Source organism: Dichomitus squalens (assembly GCF_000275845.1).
Source record: "Dichomitus squalens LYAD-421 SS1 unplaced genomic scaffold DICSQscaffold_3, whole genome shotgun sequence".
NCBI lineage: Eukaryota > Fungi > Basidiomycota > Agaricomycetes > Polyporales > Polyporaceae > Dichomitus > Dichomitus squalens.
Window position 1 is genome coordinate 1,147,660 of NW_006766885.1, and position 14,381 is coordinate 1,162,040.

General features: G+C 55.4%; 5 protein-coding genes across 5 annotated transcripts; 2 read left to right on the forward strand and 3 right to left on the reverse strand.

Moving 5' to 3' along the window:
• Positions 1–19: 19 nt before the first annotated feature.
• On the reverse strand, positions 20–2,721 carry DICSQDRAFT_79417 (cytochrome P450 monooxygenase pc-3). Its single transcript, XM_007361917.1, has 14 exons — positions 2,363–2,721; positions 2,235–2,305; positions 2,130–2,159; positions 2,037–2,073; positions 1,916–1,975; positions 1,705–1,853; positions 1,259–1,640; positions 951–1,188; positions 872–886; positions 748–819; positions 638–693; positions 462–577; positions 225–401; positions 20–161 (listed from the first exon to the last, which is right to left on the reverse strand). The coding sequence occupies exons 1-14, from the start codon at positions 2,652–2,654 to the stop codon at positions 120–122; spliced, it is 1,737 nt and encodes a 578-aa protein (XP_007361979.1). The 5' UTR covers positions 2,655–2,721; the 3' UTR covers positions 20–119.
• Positions 2,722–2,742: 21 nt separating this feature from the next.
• On the forward strand, positions 2,743–4,366 carry DICSQDRAFT_99089 (uncharacterized protein). The gene is made up of 7 exons (XM_007361918.1): positions 2,743–3,204; positions 3,262–3,369; positions 3,418–3,496; positions 3,547–3,651; positions 3,707–3,854; positions 3,954–4,059; positions 4,114–4,366. The coding sequence occupies exons 1-7, from the start codon at positions 3,134–3,136 to the stop codon at positions 4,250–4,252; spliced, it is 756 nt and encodes a 251-aa protein (XP_007361980.1). The 5' UTR covers positions 2,743–3,133; the 3' UTR covers positions 4,253–4,366.
• Positions 4,367–4,989: 623 nt separating this feature from the next.
• DICSQDRAFT_50846 (kinase-like protein) lies at positions 4,990–8,171 on the reverse strand (the record flags this gene model as incomplete). Its single annotated transcript, XM_007361919.1, has 8 exons — positions 4,990–6,351; positions 6,404–6,537; positions 6,590–6,834; positions 6,896–7,138; positions 7,211–7,470; positions 7,531–7,684; positions 7,752–7,948; positions 8,037–8,171. The coding sequence occupies 8 exons, from the start codon at positions 8,169–8,171 to the stop codon at positions 4,990–4,992; spliced, it is 2,730 nt and encodes a 909-aa protein (XP_007361981.1).
• Positions 8,172–9,485: 1,314 nt separating this feature from the next.
• Positions 9,486–10,151, reverse strand: DICSQDRAFT_79423 (uncharacterized protein; the record flags this gene model as incomplete). The annotated part of the gene is made up of 3 exons (XM_007361920.1): positions 9,486–9,633; positions 9,749–9,827; positions 9,942–10,151. The coding sequence occupies 3 exons, from the start codon at positions 10,146–10,148 to the stop codon at positions 9,497–9,499; spliced, it is 423 nt and encodes a 140-aa protein (XP_007361982.1). The 3' UTR covers positions 9,486–9,496.
• A 104-nt stretch (positions 10,152–10,255) lies between these two features.
• DICSQDRAFT_159493 (uncharacterized protein) lies at positions 10,256–14,045 on the forward strand. The gene is made up of 6 exons (XM_007361921.1): positions 10,256–10,406; positions 10,465–10,520; positions 11,201–12,570; positions 12,698–12,996; positions 13,071–13,639; positions 13,703–14,045. Exons 1-5 carry the CDS (start codon positions 10,267–10,269, stop codon positions 13,129–13,131), a joined length of 1,926 nt encoding a protein of 641 aa, XP_007361983.1. The 5' UTR covers positions 10,256–10,266; the 3' UTR covers positions 13,132–13,639; positions 13,703–14,045.
• Positions 14,046–14,381: the final 336 nt, after the last annotated feature.

Here is a 14,381-nt window from a genome sequence, read left to right on the forward strand (position 1 = left end):
GCAGATTCGATTTACTGCGCTTTCCCATACGTTGTAGATTTAGAGTTATTACTGTGCTCAGTGCCCCAAGGCTCCGAGGAATGCTTTACGTTAAGGGCTATGTGCTAGCCTGCATGAGATCATTCAACCTTCGCCTCAGTCATCTTCACCCAAAGGCCCCCCTATACGCAAAAGGCGTCAGGTCAGACCCGTCAGCAGCACAGCTCGTCGCAGGAAACGCATACCCTAGCATATGTAGTCAAGTGACTGGTCATCCAAACTCTGTCGGTGCCATCCGAACCAGGGGAGTCGGCGTATCCAGGAGGAATGATGGACTCGGGAGAGACCTCCGGCACGAACTCGATCGCGGAGACCTGCTGCAGGAGACGCACGAGCATGAAGGACACCTCGTTGTACGCAAACTAGATTGAGGTATCCAGTGAATGATCGAGGAGCACAGGCTAGCGGTCGCAGAATCGCACCTGCTGTCCAAGACAGATGCGAGGGCCCGCGTTGAACGGCAGGAAGATGAACGGATTGGACGTGAGGTACTTCTGCACGCGTTCGTCGAGGAAACGGTCCGGGTCAAACTTCAGAGCTAAGTGAACGAAAATGTCTCAGCAAGCGGCCCAGGAAATTGGAGCATGATGCTGCTTGCCATCTGGACCCCATAGATCCTTGCGCCGATGCACCATGAACACAGAGTAGACACATCTTGCTTAGGAAGTTAGCGTTCGGTGGACCGCATATTCAGTGAGAACCGCGCACTTCATTCCGGCTGGTACGAAAATGGGCGGTTGAGTAGCGGTAGCCGGGAGCACCGTATCCTTGATTGCACATCTGAAGAAGCCAGTCATTGACAAGCCTAGGAGGTATGAACGATGAAGCCCACCGATTATTTACGGGACTAGAGGTACCGCGTACGAATCTAATGAACAAATCGCATGCAACATGAGGGCAACCCCACTCACACGGGAGGATACAAGCGCAATGTCTCGTTGATCACAGCACGCAGATACTTCATGTTGCGGATGTCCTCGTATGAGGGCCTGCGAGTAGGTCCAACGACGCTCATGATCTCCTCGCGAAGTCGGCGAAGAATATCCGGGTGCTCCGCTAAACGGTAGACCGCGAACGTCAGAGTGCATGCCGTAGTGTCGCGCCCGGCAATGAGAATGTTCAGAATCTCGTCGTGAATGATCTGGCGATCTATAGCAGTGATCACACAGGGTCACAAAGCCACCATGAGCATGTGTAAACCCAATATCTGCATACGTACCATCGGTAACCTTCAACAAGAAGCTCAGCAATGTGTCCTCCTCTGTAACTTCCTTGGTTTCCATGTCTCCTACTGCCGCCTTTTCTGCCTTCGTCTTCAGGGCATCCTTGAGAATCGGGTTGATGAACTTATCGATGCCAGCCTTGTGGGGGATAACCTTGTCCTTCCAAAACTCGCTCAAGCCCCACGCTTCTTGGAACTTGCTACGGCCTGCAGCGACAAGCTGAGCTGCGAGGAAAGACGTGGAAAACTCATCCTCTTCAGGCTGCACGAACCGAACGTCGGCGGTGGGCGGATAAGGAAGACCTTTTGCTAGCGACCGGACGTCCTGACCAAAGAGGAACTCGGAAGCCGAGTCGAGCGTGAAGCGCGAGATGAGGTCCTAGTCGAGGTGATAGGTATATCAGGGTGCGCCTATTCTCGTGCGGGAGGCCACTGTATCGTACCTGCCAATCGACGGCATATCCCTCGCGCATGCGGGCCTTCATCTGCCGAAGAGCGTCTGTCGCGTGCCGGTCGAAATTCTCGAAGTGACCGATCCTGTCCTTGCTGAAGAACGGCCTCGTCATGGAGCGGTGAAACTTCCACAGCTCATCTTGTTATCAAGGCGTAAGCTGAGAAAATGAGTGCGTGCGCAGATAGCGCGATTCAACTTACCATCGGCGTTAAATACGCCGACACCCAGCAGACTTTGCATCTGCTCGCGGAAACCGGGGCCTGACGACCTTGTCAGAACTATCCATAATAGTTGTAAGCTGCGGTTCATTTCGAGTCCTACCTTTCTCGAAGTTGTTGAAGTTTGTTGCAAGGATTGCCTGACGAACGGGAGGTCAGCGTTGGCGAATAAAAGCTGGTCGGTCCCAAGCCCTACTTTGATATGCTCAGGCTCCGTGGTGACCATCTGCAAGCACACATCGAACGAACAGGTGAGACGCTTTGTGCTAACTTAGGCACTGGCACTGCTTGGTTCACTCACCCTTTTGAGACCGTAGGCCTCAAAGGAGAAGGTGTTCCCCCAGATCTCGCTGAGACGGAAGAGAAAATCGCCTATGTCATCACAGTCGACCTCTTGCTCACCAAAGAAGCTCGGTCAATAGTGCTTACGAGGATAACCTTCTTTCCCCCTGCGCTTGACACCTTGCGTGGATGCCAAAGGGGCCACAATCGCTCCATGTGCAGCGGCAGCCCTGTTTACCGAGGTGTCCCTCCATGCCCGATATACAAGCCAGAAAATGGGGAATGAGAGGAAGGAGGCAACTGCTACCACTAAAGCATGGATATGCACGCCAGCATAGGCCCTGGCGACCGACGTTCCCAAAAAGACCGTGGCAGGCGGGAGGGCGACATAGTGTAGATGCGAGAGCAGGAATCTCAGCCCAGGAGGCAGACGGGCCATGATCGACGTGGTTAACCGGGATAGAGTCTTCAATCTTCTTCCTTAAGTGAGGATTACTCGGTGCCGGAAGATGGTCGTTTCTGGGCGTTGACTACTAAAGTATGACAGTCCGTGGGCTGTAGTAGCAAGAGACCGGATGTCAATTTCCAATTTCGAGCTATGGGGTGCGTGGAACTGCGATGCCAGTCGGAGGCGAGACCCTGTCAGTACTTAGCCTCAGATGCCGCAATTGACGGCAACAACGACCACAGTCAACCCTAGTAAGTAGGGCGCAGTCCTTTGAGCGGTCACCGGGTATCACTTTGGGACCGGTCGTAGGTGCCCGAACATGTCCGAAAGTGGAAGTGGCGCCTCCCGCCTCCCGACGTGAGAGTGATGCGCGGTGGCTATGCACGCCGTCTGAAAAGTTCACCTGGGGTCGTATGGATCCATTGCTCGACCCTCTTCTGATACGCCAAGGGCTCACGATCTGAACAACTATGTCAACGGCACACGATGCCAAACCGTTCCCCCCAGTCGAACGCCAGCTGATCGTGTTCGATTTCGACTGGTGGGTGCAGCCCAAATTAATTCATCATCACGTCGCCCATCGCTAACAGCTCTTCAGGTCTCTCGCGGACCAAGACTCAGACCGCTGGGTCCTCGAGGTCCTCGCGCCCAAGCTGCGCAAGAAGATGAAGGACCTCAAGAAGGACGTCCAGTGGACCGACCTCGTGTGAGATCGCATCTTTTGCGGACGCTGTCGACGGCCTGACGATCCAAGTGCGATGACCCTCAAAGACCTCCATGAACTCGGGGGCACCAGGGAGCAGATCGAGGAGGCTCTTCGCATCATGCCTTTCGTCAGTATCGTTTGTGCTTATTATAGAGATCGTTGTTGACGCGCCCGCAGCACCCTGCTATGGTCCGCGGCGTCTCGGCGCTGAAGTCAAGGGGCAAGACATCGTTCTTTTGCCTCTCGAACGCGAACATCATCTACATCACCACCATCCTGAAGGTTTGGCTTGCTGTTCCTGGTCCAGAATATTCCGTCGTTCTCATGATCGGTGCAGTCCAAAGGTCTCGACAATCTGTTTGACGAGATCGTGACCAACCCCGCGGAATGGGACGAGTCCGGCCTGCTCAAGCTGCGCCGCAGGATCGACCCCTCCGGGCCTCAGCACAAGTGCCAAGTCGGGTGCAGCCCCAACATGTGCAAAGGTCAGTCGTCGCATGCACACCATGACCAGGGACCTGTGCTCTGACATGGGACGTTGACTCTAACGGAAATGTGTCGTCATCGCCTTGATGCCCATGTAGGTGATGAGCTGGAAGCATTCCTGGAAAGGCACCGGCCTGATTTCGATCGCGTCATCTATGTCGGCGACGGGTCTAACGACTTCTGCCCCGTCCTGCGCTTGCGCAAGTGAGTGGCTTCTGAACACGATAGCTTGCGACGTGTTGACGGGTATTGTTCTAGACAAGACGCTGTATTCTGTCGTCGCTACCGCGGGCTGCACGACCTCATCGAGCCCTACGAGAAAGAGGGCCGCCTTCAACCTAGAGTGGAGTACTGGACGGGGGCTTGGGAGGTTGAGGCGCTACTCGACCAGCTGTGAAGCGTATAATGAAAAGGAAACGTGTGATGACCACACACAATATAAGCAAATCGAAGTAGATCGATGCATTGTGGCCGAGTTATATTGGTGTTCTTGTGTATTATTCATATCACGGCCAAAGCCCGGAGTAGGACAAGAAAATCATCGAACTCGGCGTTAGTCAAGCACTCCGTGAAGCGTCCGGAACCCATCAAAACTGATGACGGTCATTGGGAGTTACAAGGAGAGAAAGAGACAGATGTCATTCGTCGAGTCGAGAGAAAATAGACACAAGCCATGTAGTTATCGATGGATGGATGATGGGGATCTGAGGACGTGCAGAAACACTGGGCTACACATTGAGGGCATTGAGCGCAGGTGCAAAACGAGGAGGAACGACCTTGCGGGATATTAACACATATACAGACGTGGAAAAGGCGCGCAGAAGCCTTGCGTCGAAGGAGAGATTTACATTGTGGACAAGGAAGAGGACGTGTGGACCAGCAAGCAAATGTGGTGTTGTTGTACGTGTCAACGCAAACCAGAGCGTGAAGCTTGAGAAGCGTAGGGACAAGTCCAAAGTACACGAGGCATAGAAGTGCATGGAATGGAGGCCAGTACCCAGCAATGGACACACCCACCGTGCCACTCCGCAAAGGGAAGCAAGAGTCCTTGAGCCGTCAAACCCGCCAGCTCGCAGAGCAGTCGTCGTTGTACTGCTGTCGACCAGTCATTCACAACCCTGGCTCGGCTATCGTTTATTGCGTCCACAACTCCATTCCGCTCTTCCTCCGTTGCTCCTTCGCACTCGCCTGCGACTGTGGGTCCGTGGCAGCGAACGGGTTCCTCTGCTGGTTGTTCCCGAGTGGGTGCCCAGCAGGGACGACGCCCGCTCCGTAGAACGACGGAGGCACCGCCTGCTGTGGCGGGACGACTTGTCTCGGAGCAGCGCCCGAGTTCGAGGCCGCATTGTACGCGCCGTACTGGTCAGGCTGCAGCGGCACGTACATCGTGCCCAGCTCCCCACGTCGGTCAATCGCGCCATCGAAGGGCGAGTTGGGGGTGGCCTGCTGGCTCTGCTGTGAATATGTCGCGGCATATCGATTGCCCGTAGTCGTCGAGTTGCTCGCGTAGGCTTGAGGGGGGCTCGGAATTAGGTTTGCTGAGGGTGACGCGAACAGGTTGCTGGCAGGATCCGCCCCACCAGTAGTCCCGTGTGCAGCATTACGGGCATTCGACAGGATGACATCCCTTCGATCCTCGTCGACGAGCATCGCGTTAGGCTGATAGGAGTGCGCCAGCCCTGAGGTCGGAGGAGGATACCGCCCGGAAGTGTTGTGGCCCCAATTCGTCAGCCCCTGCGCCGCAGCAAGCTCTGCCTGCTGCTGCAAGTACTCCAGCTGCGGATACGGTTGCGCGGCCGCTGCTTTGCCTTGCTGCCTCCGTTCCCACTCCTTCAGCGCGTCATCCCGTTTCAGCACCGGAGTAAGCGCCTTGCGACCGCCTATGACGTCTTGGTTCATGTGCTGCAACCGCGCGAGCGCAGGAGGGATATTGTCCGCCATATTGTGGATAGTGTTGGAACGGGTGCGCGCACTCGAGTAGTAGGATTGCCCTGGCGCAGAGGGGTTCATGCTTGGAGGAACAGCAAAACCTCCTGGTCCTGGTCCGGGCCCGGCCGTCGACTGGCTTGGGTATGACGGGACGTTCGTTGAGACATTGAGGTGTCCATGTGAGCTCTGGTGGGTCAAGGTGCGATGCGAAGACGGCTGGGAGGCAGCGTTGGTGAATTGCTGTGGCGAAGGGAAGTTGGAAGTGGCATTGTCCTGTGACCCGCTGTACGATGACGAAGACTGGGACTGTGAGGACTGCGGTTGTAGGTACGGGTTTCTGTAGACGTTCTGAGCAGCTTGAGAAGCTGCCTGCGCTTGCGCCGTGTATGCCTGATGCTGAGCCAAGTGTTGGTTGTATGCTGCAGCATCTTGGTACGCGCGAGTGCCCTTCGGCTGGGAGGGAACCAAACCTCCGTATGGTCGCTTCGGGTCGACAGAGGCGCCACCCGAGCTTGTCGAGGCAGTGTGGCCAGATGGTGAAGAGTGAGACGAGGCGGCACCAGTTGGCTATCAACACAGTCAACGCACGGATCATGGCCGTATAGAGATCAACACCTACCGTCCACGGCTTCGTCCACTTCTCGCCAGTGATGAATGGATGCAACCTCGCTTGTTGCGGAGACCAACGCTCGATCGGGTTCATGTTCAGCAGACCTTGACAGAAGTCGATGAACGCCATGCGATTGTTCATCTCTGTATGCGCGGATCAGACATGCATGCCTGAGTCAAGCACGACATAGCATACCCTTTTCGATCTCGCTCTGCTGCTTTTGCGATGCCTTGAAATTCGGCATGGGGGCCTGCTTGATGATCTCCGGGAGCGAAGTCGCCTTGAAGTACTGCTTGCCTGGTTGCTCGTTGGTGTTGTGCTCTCGCGAGTACTGCTCGATGCTCTTCAAGCGGTACTTCTTGTGCCCATAGTGGTCGACGTAGGAGTCGAAGAATTGGCCCGTCTGCTTGCCCATATCCAGCATATATTGTGGAGGCATTCTGTATGCGACGGTCGCGTCAGTGCTCATCTCGCGATCATGACCGACTCCTCCTGACGCACCCTAACATCTCCACTATGCGCGTGATCTGGTTGTACTCGCTAGTACCGGGGAAGAGCGGCAAACCGAGGAACAACTCGACAGCGATGCAGCCCAACGACCACATGTCAATCGCCGCCGTGTACGGTATGCCGAGCAGGACCTCCGGGGAACGGTAAAACCGGGACTGGATGTACGTGTATACAGTCTGCCGTTCATGGCATGCCGAACCGAAGTCGATTACTTTGATCTGTGGTGATTGCAACCTGTGCGAAACAAGAGATATTTGTATCCAGGAACCCAAGATAGACTTTCAGGGGCAGCGTCACGGTACTTACGATTTCAACAAGATGTTCTCCGGCTTGAGATCACAGTGGATGAGGCGGGCCTCCTTGAGCACCGTAAGTGCGTCCAGGAGCTGTGCGGTGAAAACCTTCACGAGCTGCGTGCTAAGACCTTGGAACTGGTTCTGCTTGATAAGCTCGTAGAGGTTGGACGACAGCAGCTCAAAGACGAGGCACAGGTGGTTTTTGTGGATGAACGAATCCCGGAGTCGCAGAATGTGATGCTCATCTTGCGGGTCGCATTGTTGATTGAGCTATGCAGAAACGAGGTACGATGAGCGAGTGGATGCGCGCGCAGCTGGAACGCGACGCACTAGCTCCAGTATCGTCACCTCCATCATACTCTGGTTGAAGTACGCAGGCTTATTCTTCACGACTTTCACTGCGACAACCTCGTGCGTCTTCATATTCTGGCATTTCACGACCTGGCCGAAGGTTCCCTGTCCAAGAATATCCAGGATCAAGTACCTGAACGCGAGGTGCGTATCAGACCGCGGGCTATGTGAAATGAGCGGCAAAAGACAGTATAACGCACTTGTGTCCATCATCCTGACCCAACCAATCGTTCACGTAGAGGATGTAATCGTAGTCCTCGTTGTCATAGCCCTCGTTGTGCATCGGCTTGCTTGGCTTCGTGAGCACGCGCCGCGGATTGTGTGTCGATTCGTACTTGAACTGCGGGTTGCAGATGTGGTACGTGTCGGTGATATTCATTGTGAGTTGCTTCAAAGGCTGTATAGACGGACCGAGACGGCAACACGCCCGTGATCAGTTTCGGAAACCTAAATCGTCCCCTGACATCTAAGGCAAATGGACATACCGACATCGGAACCCCATTTGTGTCCACCCTACGTCCTCCAGGAGATGGGTTGACAAATGGTCGCAGATCCCGTTGGTCGCGCACGCGTCTCAGCCCCGAGGGACGGCGCTTCGGTGGTGGCGGTTCCACGGCCATTGGCTGATGCTCTTGCGCAAAGTATTGCGTGGAGCCTGGCACAGGAGGAGCATGGCTGAAGGACAATGGGGTCGTCGGTTGAGATATCGATGTTTGCCGAGGATGCCGTTGCGCAGAGAGGTTATTCGAGGAAGGCGCCGGGCTCGTAGTATCCATCGGGTATGGTCCCGAGTACAATTGCTGGTTCCCGCTCGATTGCGGAGAGTACGCGGAGGGCGGGAGGGATGGAGATAAGGGCTCCGGTTTGGTCTGCGATTGCGAGCGGGAATGGGTTTGGGATGAATAGCCACCGCTCTGGAACGATCTTTGCTCCGTCGTCGGTGAATAAGGGTAATTATTGGACGCGGCAGAAGTGTACGAGGGTGGAGAATATGGATCAAGGAAACTGTTACCCTGGGGCTGCCGCTGAGGGGACCTAGCAGCCCGGGAAGAGCCCGATTCGTGCTGAGTCTGGCTTCTCTTCGGGGTGTGCACGTTGGGACCGTTGGGGCCGGCGTAATAGGCGTCCTGATAGGGATCAGCGGCGCTGGCGCTGGCTCCTCCTTGCTGGGCGGCGTGATATGCGACGTTGGGAGGGTACAAGGAGGCGGGAGTGTGTCTCTGGCTGCTGTCTCCGTCTACATGAAATGCTCCCTCGAGGTCGTCTTGCAAGTGGTGCTGACGGCGCCCTCTCGAAGACGCGTTGCTCGACCCACCCAATGAAAGGCTCCGAGCCAAACCCCCGGAGGAGTACGGTGATGGAATCATGCCAAATTGCTGGTCCTCGTCAAGAAGCTGGTTTATGCGGGGCTGTCTTGAAGAGCCAGAAGGAGGCTGATTGATGGGCGGGAGACGGTGGGCGGCCTGGGGAGGCGGGCCCTGCGAGTACAAATACGACGCCTGCGCAGCAGTCTGGGCAGCCTGGGCGGAAGAGGAGAGGGAGTCGTGCAGGGATTGAGTGTGCCAACGAGGGAGATCGAAGTCTTCGTTTGTACCGGTCATGTAGGCGAGCTCAGGTTCAGACATGTGAAGATGGAGAAGCTGGGCGTAGAAGAGAACGACCCCGAGGTAGAGCGAGGGAGGTGGTCGCGGTGGATGGCCGGTGTGGACGCAGTGGACGAAGAGGTCGAAGATGGAGGAGGAAGCAAAGGGCAACGAGGACCGATCATGGAGAGCGCCGAGCGCAGTGACCAAGATCCAGTTCAGATGACTTGTCTCTCGAAAAGCATATCACATCGATTTCTTATCGACTCCAGTTTCTGGACTCTACATAACACCGCCATATCCACGTTACAAGCTTGCATCGTACAACGTTCCAAGGACATCCGACATCGCCCGCCCAACTATCACTTCGACTCGTCCGACTTCAGGATGTCAACTGCCGCCCGTTCGATTGCAAGCAGCAATCTCCCCTCCTGTCCCATCGACCCCAGCGACGGCGGGACATCAATTGACAGAAATATCTGCTTCTTGAAACGGCGTGCTGCCAGCCCCGATATTGCCGGCGAGTGCAACGTGTGCCCATGGGCGGTAACGTGGTTACAACAGCCGCGGTCAGTGCGTGTTGCGCGTGCAGGACAGGATAGAAGGATTATCACCGAGACGCTGTGCCATCGACAATGCGGCATCCGACCCCGAAGAACGATATAGTGACGTCGCTGCGCCAGGTGTGCCTGACTGGAATCCGTGAAAGTGCGGGTGTAATTGTGCAAGCGTTCAGCCAAGTCGATCAGGATGGTTGTAGCACAACGTCCTAGAAGCATTCCCGGAGAAGAGTGTAGCGCAACTCACGGTGTTTTGTGTCGGCATCGCACAAGCCCAGTCTTTTGAGAGACAGCCCTGCAGAGGTGCTTTCTGAACATCCACTGCCTCGACCTCGGTCGTCCCCACCCAAAGCATGCAAGTATTCACTAGATGCGTGACTTGAACCGCAAGAGCTGGAAGAGCGGGTTCCGTGGGCGGGAAGTGTCGAGTTTCAACACGGATCCGAGGTTCCATCGTGATCGTCGAAGGCGAAAACGATGAATGCAGTCGGTGGTCCAGTAGCGCCCTGTTTAGTCGAGGGTCTGAACGCGGGGAAACCCCTATCTACCTCGTCCTCCACTACCCTTAGTGCATGTCGCCGGAATCGCCCATATCTGCCCATACTTTCAGTAGGGATATTGCACCTGTCGATTCGAAGGGCCAAGTTGTCTGTTACAGGCATTGGGAAAGGGCCCAGCAATTCACCTCTCACACCGTAGCCAACCCAGGTCGGTAAGTAGCTATCGGGTTCTGGAACGCGCCATGGCCATACTGAGGAAGTCAAGTTCAGCGAATTCTACGTCTGCGGAAAGCCTCGGGACGACCTGGAGAGGTGCAGTTTCTTTGGTCAGTAGCCTTGTCCACTTTGGATGTTCCGTTCCTGCTTCCGTCGAACTCTAGTATGCTAGAATTGGCTGCTTCCCCTCTTGCTTTGCTTCGCGATTGCAATCGTGAACTTCCATTCAGGTGACGTCGCAGTCTACCTGTTGAGGGTAGAGCTCCCTCGGAAAGCTACACTTCGGCGACTGGCGGGTCGACCTCTCCGAACCTTATATAATCTCGCTTCCCCTTCCAGCCGCTCTTAACCACCACATGGCTTCAGAATATAGATGCCACTTGAATAAATGAGGCTGAATGTGATGACGCCCATCATGTCGCGCTCCTTGATAGCTCTAGCGGGTGGCTAGGAGAACATGGTGGTGGTGCAGTACATGCTCACAGGAGGGCGGCATATCTCCTGCGTGCCCCGAAATCTCGCGTCCCTCACCGTGAGTGATCGAATTGGATGGCAAGCATAAATACCTGGGGGTTGGGGATATGCTGTCTTCCAGAGAACACTGTTCACCGCCCAAGTCGTCTTGAACCACGCAGCAGTGAATAGTATAGCCTTACCAGTTCCTGTCGATGCTCATGCTCAATGTCTGGTAGTGAGGCCGGGCTTATGCCCTACAACGATTACAGCAGTTTACGGGCGTAACTTGAGCTGTGTAGCGTCCGCCAAGATACTCACCAATACTCATCCACAGTTTGGGCGGACGATACATCCATACGTATAGCTAGGGAGGCGAGAAAGCAGGATAACGTGACCGGTATGGAGGCAGCTACTTCTCACAGGCCTTCACAAGCAGGACGAGCACAGATGGCGCGGTCCCCTGCCACGCCTGGCTCCACCCACAAGCGACCAAGAACACCTAGCCCTTCAGCCCGTTCCGCCTCCTTGGTCGACATCTCAGGAACACCAAAACATAGACGGACAGATGGCGCAATACCGAGTACCGGGACTCGGACACGGTCCAACTCTCCTATCAGCACTCCCGCCAGCCGTGCGGCTCGAAATGCCGCCATTGAGAAGGCACTTCGGGAGGTGCAGCGCACGGCTTCGCAGCAGCCTTTGAAGAGCATAGATCAAGCACTTGCCGCTGCCGCTTCCCAGGAAAAACAGAAGACTCCTTCTGGAAACTCGCCTCTTCCTCCTCGGACCAATGCTTCCTCCAGCAGATCCTCCCGCAAGGAGCTTATCGAAGCCGCGCTTCAGCAGGCCCAAAGTTCACGCCTTTCTGATGTCGGTATTGGTTCTATGGCCACTCCACCCTCGCCCTCGCCCTCGTCGGTGTCACAGAACCCCACCCTCGTGCCCAAGATTGCGCAACCGCATTCATCCGGATTGGGTCTGTCTCTGTCTCAAGCTACACAGTCCGATGCGGGATACTCCATCACAGACGAGATTCAGCAAGTCGACATGGAAGACGAGTCCGAGGACGACATCGAAGACGCAGACATGGCCGAACTAGAGCTAGAGGTGGAAGACAAAGCTATTCAGACGGACCCCGTCGAGGACGACGAGGAGGGATCTGACGAATACTCCGTCATTGACGACTTTTGGAGCTCGCCGCCCCCGCACAGCGTGATAGGTTCTCCAGTATCCTCCATTCCCTTCACACTCCCCGCAACGGGCATGGAGGTCGATAATGATGCCGACCTCGGCTCCGCCGTGCCAGACTCCGCCCACCTGCAAGGCTCGGAGCGAGCTCCTGAGCGTGTGTCTTGGGCCTCACCGGCTCCTTTCCCACCTCAGACCCCGAGCTCCGGGCGGGCGGGTTCCTTGCGTCCACATGCGTTTGGTGGGAACGTGAGCGAGGCCGACAGTGGGGGACACGGCACCAGTATGCTTCTTACGCCCCCTGGAAGTTCCCATTTCGACCGCCACAGCACACAGGGTAATGTCTCTCCCTCTACGAGTCGACGTGGTCCAGGCAGCGTCGACAGTCCCCTTCTTCACGAGCGTCAATACAGAGGGCTGGACTCATCACGGTCTCCCTCGCCTTCGCCGACGAAGGGCGAGGGAAAGAGTCGAGATCTACCACGCTCGCAATGGCAAATGATACAGGATGATCCGGTGCGCGTGCAGTGCTGTGTTTGTTGCATGCATGTGGAAGTTCTGATGCCGTGTCTCTTTTCTTCTTCGCTTGTTTTGCACTATGCGCTCTTACTATCTGCCTTGGGGCGTCTGCATCCGCCATCAGCGGCGGGATGTGCAGGGGAATCCTTTCCACGAACGTGCGGCTGCGCTACGTACGGCTGCGGTGCATGCTGGTTCTCCGAACTCGTCGTTCATCCAAGCGGCAGTGGAGGCAGAGAGGCAGTCTGGAAGCTCAGATGTTCTCCCAGGCTCACTCACCGCCGACATCGTTGAACAGCAGGTCGCTTCTTTCGCGGCATTGCCGGAATACATACGAAGGCTCGAGAGGAAAGAGCGGGCAGCGCAGAGGAGTGCGGAGATCAAAGCGAAGAAGATAGCTCATTTGGAGGCAGAGATACAGCGGTACGTGCTGGTTAACGTATCGGGGAGGAATTACCTGTCTGCTGACGAAGACTTATGGATATCGTGTGTGTTAGACTGAGGAATACCAACCGCGCCCTAGAGGAGACGGTCGCTGCGTTGCAGGTACGACGGTAGTCGGGCTTGCATCATCAACTCTCTACATCCACCGATTGGCCCTTCGATTGATCGACCGCCCTTCACACCTTACAACGCTCTTTCTTGTCCGCCTCTCTGCTATGTCCGAATTGCCTCGTAATGTCCCTCTGCTGTCCTAGTGCTTTCCCATTCTTCCACGGTTTCTTGGCCGCTTTCCACGATCTATACTAATGAAGGAACAGATAGTCGCTGTCTTTGCTTATTCGCTGCTTCCTCTCTGCCGGGTTCACAATGCGGGGTAGTCGTCTTCCCCGTTCGACACCGTGCCGATCATTTCCCTTGGTGGCTCCAGCAATATCTTCCGCTTCCCTGGCCATGGGAAACAGGCTTTGGGGACCAAGGAGGCGGGGCTGCGGGCGCCGTATGTCGGTATTCGGATACGGGATCATTTAGTTATTCTTGATGTGCACTCCGCTCGTGCTCACTCTGCTCATTCGGGTTGTAGACCCCTAGATTGATGTCCATCTGACCATGTGTGTATTTGCAGGTCTGTTGTTGTCCGGTCCGAATCAAGTTTGATATGTCGTGAACTGAACAGCACCTACAACAGAAGCCGCAGGGAACGACAATGACAGAACATGACCTTGCGATTGCGCCCGTGACGCATTCAATAGCCATGTTCAATATCTCGTGGAAGAGCATAGCGCGACCTATTCAGATAGAACTCAACGATGCTATGTCTCGTGCGTATGACCACCGCAGAATGCTCCGAGCCACTCAGGGATCAACATCTGAATTGTGAGCATGAAGACGTGCACAGATCTGTATTCTGCACTTCTCGGTGGCTACGTGCTCGTCTAGCCGAGGTCTCCGAACAAGCTCAGACTCTATGACTAAGGAATTGATATACCAAGTACTGCCACAGGTTGATAGTAGCCTATTGTACATATTGTTGTCGACTTCACCCATTATTCATCACGATATGTCAGCTCTCGATGTCGAGGACGCACAGGTAGTGCTCCGTGCGGCGTTCCGCGGTCGACTTGTAGGAAAGGCACCGAGCGGCAGTAATCCAATATAGAGTGGTCAGGGACAAACGTGAGGGACGCCATGTCAGTGGTTGATGGGTAATTGAACCAGGAGTCCACTGCGGAGTTTCTGTGTCAACCTAACATTACAAACAGTCAAAGCCTCATGCCTCGAGGTGGATCAGACGATTAGGACTTGACACGACGTTACCAACTCTCAGAACAATTGTCCAATAAGGATAAGGTTCGAGTGCCTGTATA

Bases quoted from the DNA above. Each gene is read 5' to 3' on its own strand.
- DICSQDRAFT_99089 (XM_007361918.1), top strand. From the start codon at position 3,134: ATGTCAACGGCACACGATGCCAAACCGTTCCCCCCAGTCGAACGCCAG. The intron at 3,205-3,261 runs GTGGGTGCAGCC...ACAGCTCTTCAG, and splicing joins ATCGTGTTCGATTTCGACTG to GTCTCTCGCGGACCAAGACT. The intron at 4,060-4,113 runs GTGAGTGGCTTC...GTATTGTTCTAG, and splicing joins CCCGTCCTGCGCTTGCGCAA to ACAAGACGCTGTATTCTGTC.
- DICSQDRAFT_159493 (XM_007361921.1), top strand. From the start codon at position 10,267: ATGTCGCCGGAATCGCCCATATCTGCCCATACTTTCAGTAGGGATATT. The intron at 10,407-10,464 runs GTAAGTAGCTAT...AGTCAAGTTCAG, and splicing joins ACCGTAGCCAACCCAGGTCG to CGAATTCTACGTCTGCGGAA. The intron at 12,571-12,697 runs GTGCGCGTGCAG...ATCCGCCATCAG, and splicing joins AAATGATACAGGATGATCCG to CGGCGGGATGTGCAGGGGAA.
- DICSQDRAFT_79417 (XM_007361917.1), bottom strand. From the start codon at position 2,654: ATGGCCCGTCTGCCTCCTGGGCTGAGATTCCTGCTCTCGCATCTACAC. The intron at 2,160-2,234 runs GTGAGTGAACCA...GTGTGCTTGCAG, and splicing joins AGGCCTACGGTCTCAAAAGG to ATGGTCACCACGGAGCCTGA. The intron at 402-461 runs GTGCGATTCTGC...ACCTCAATCTAG, and splicing joins GCATCTGTCTTGGACAGCAG to TTTGCGTACAACGAGGTGTC.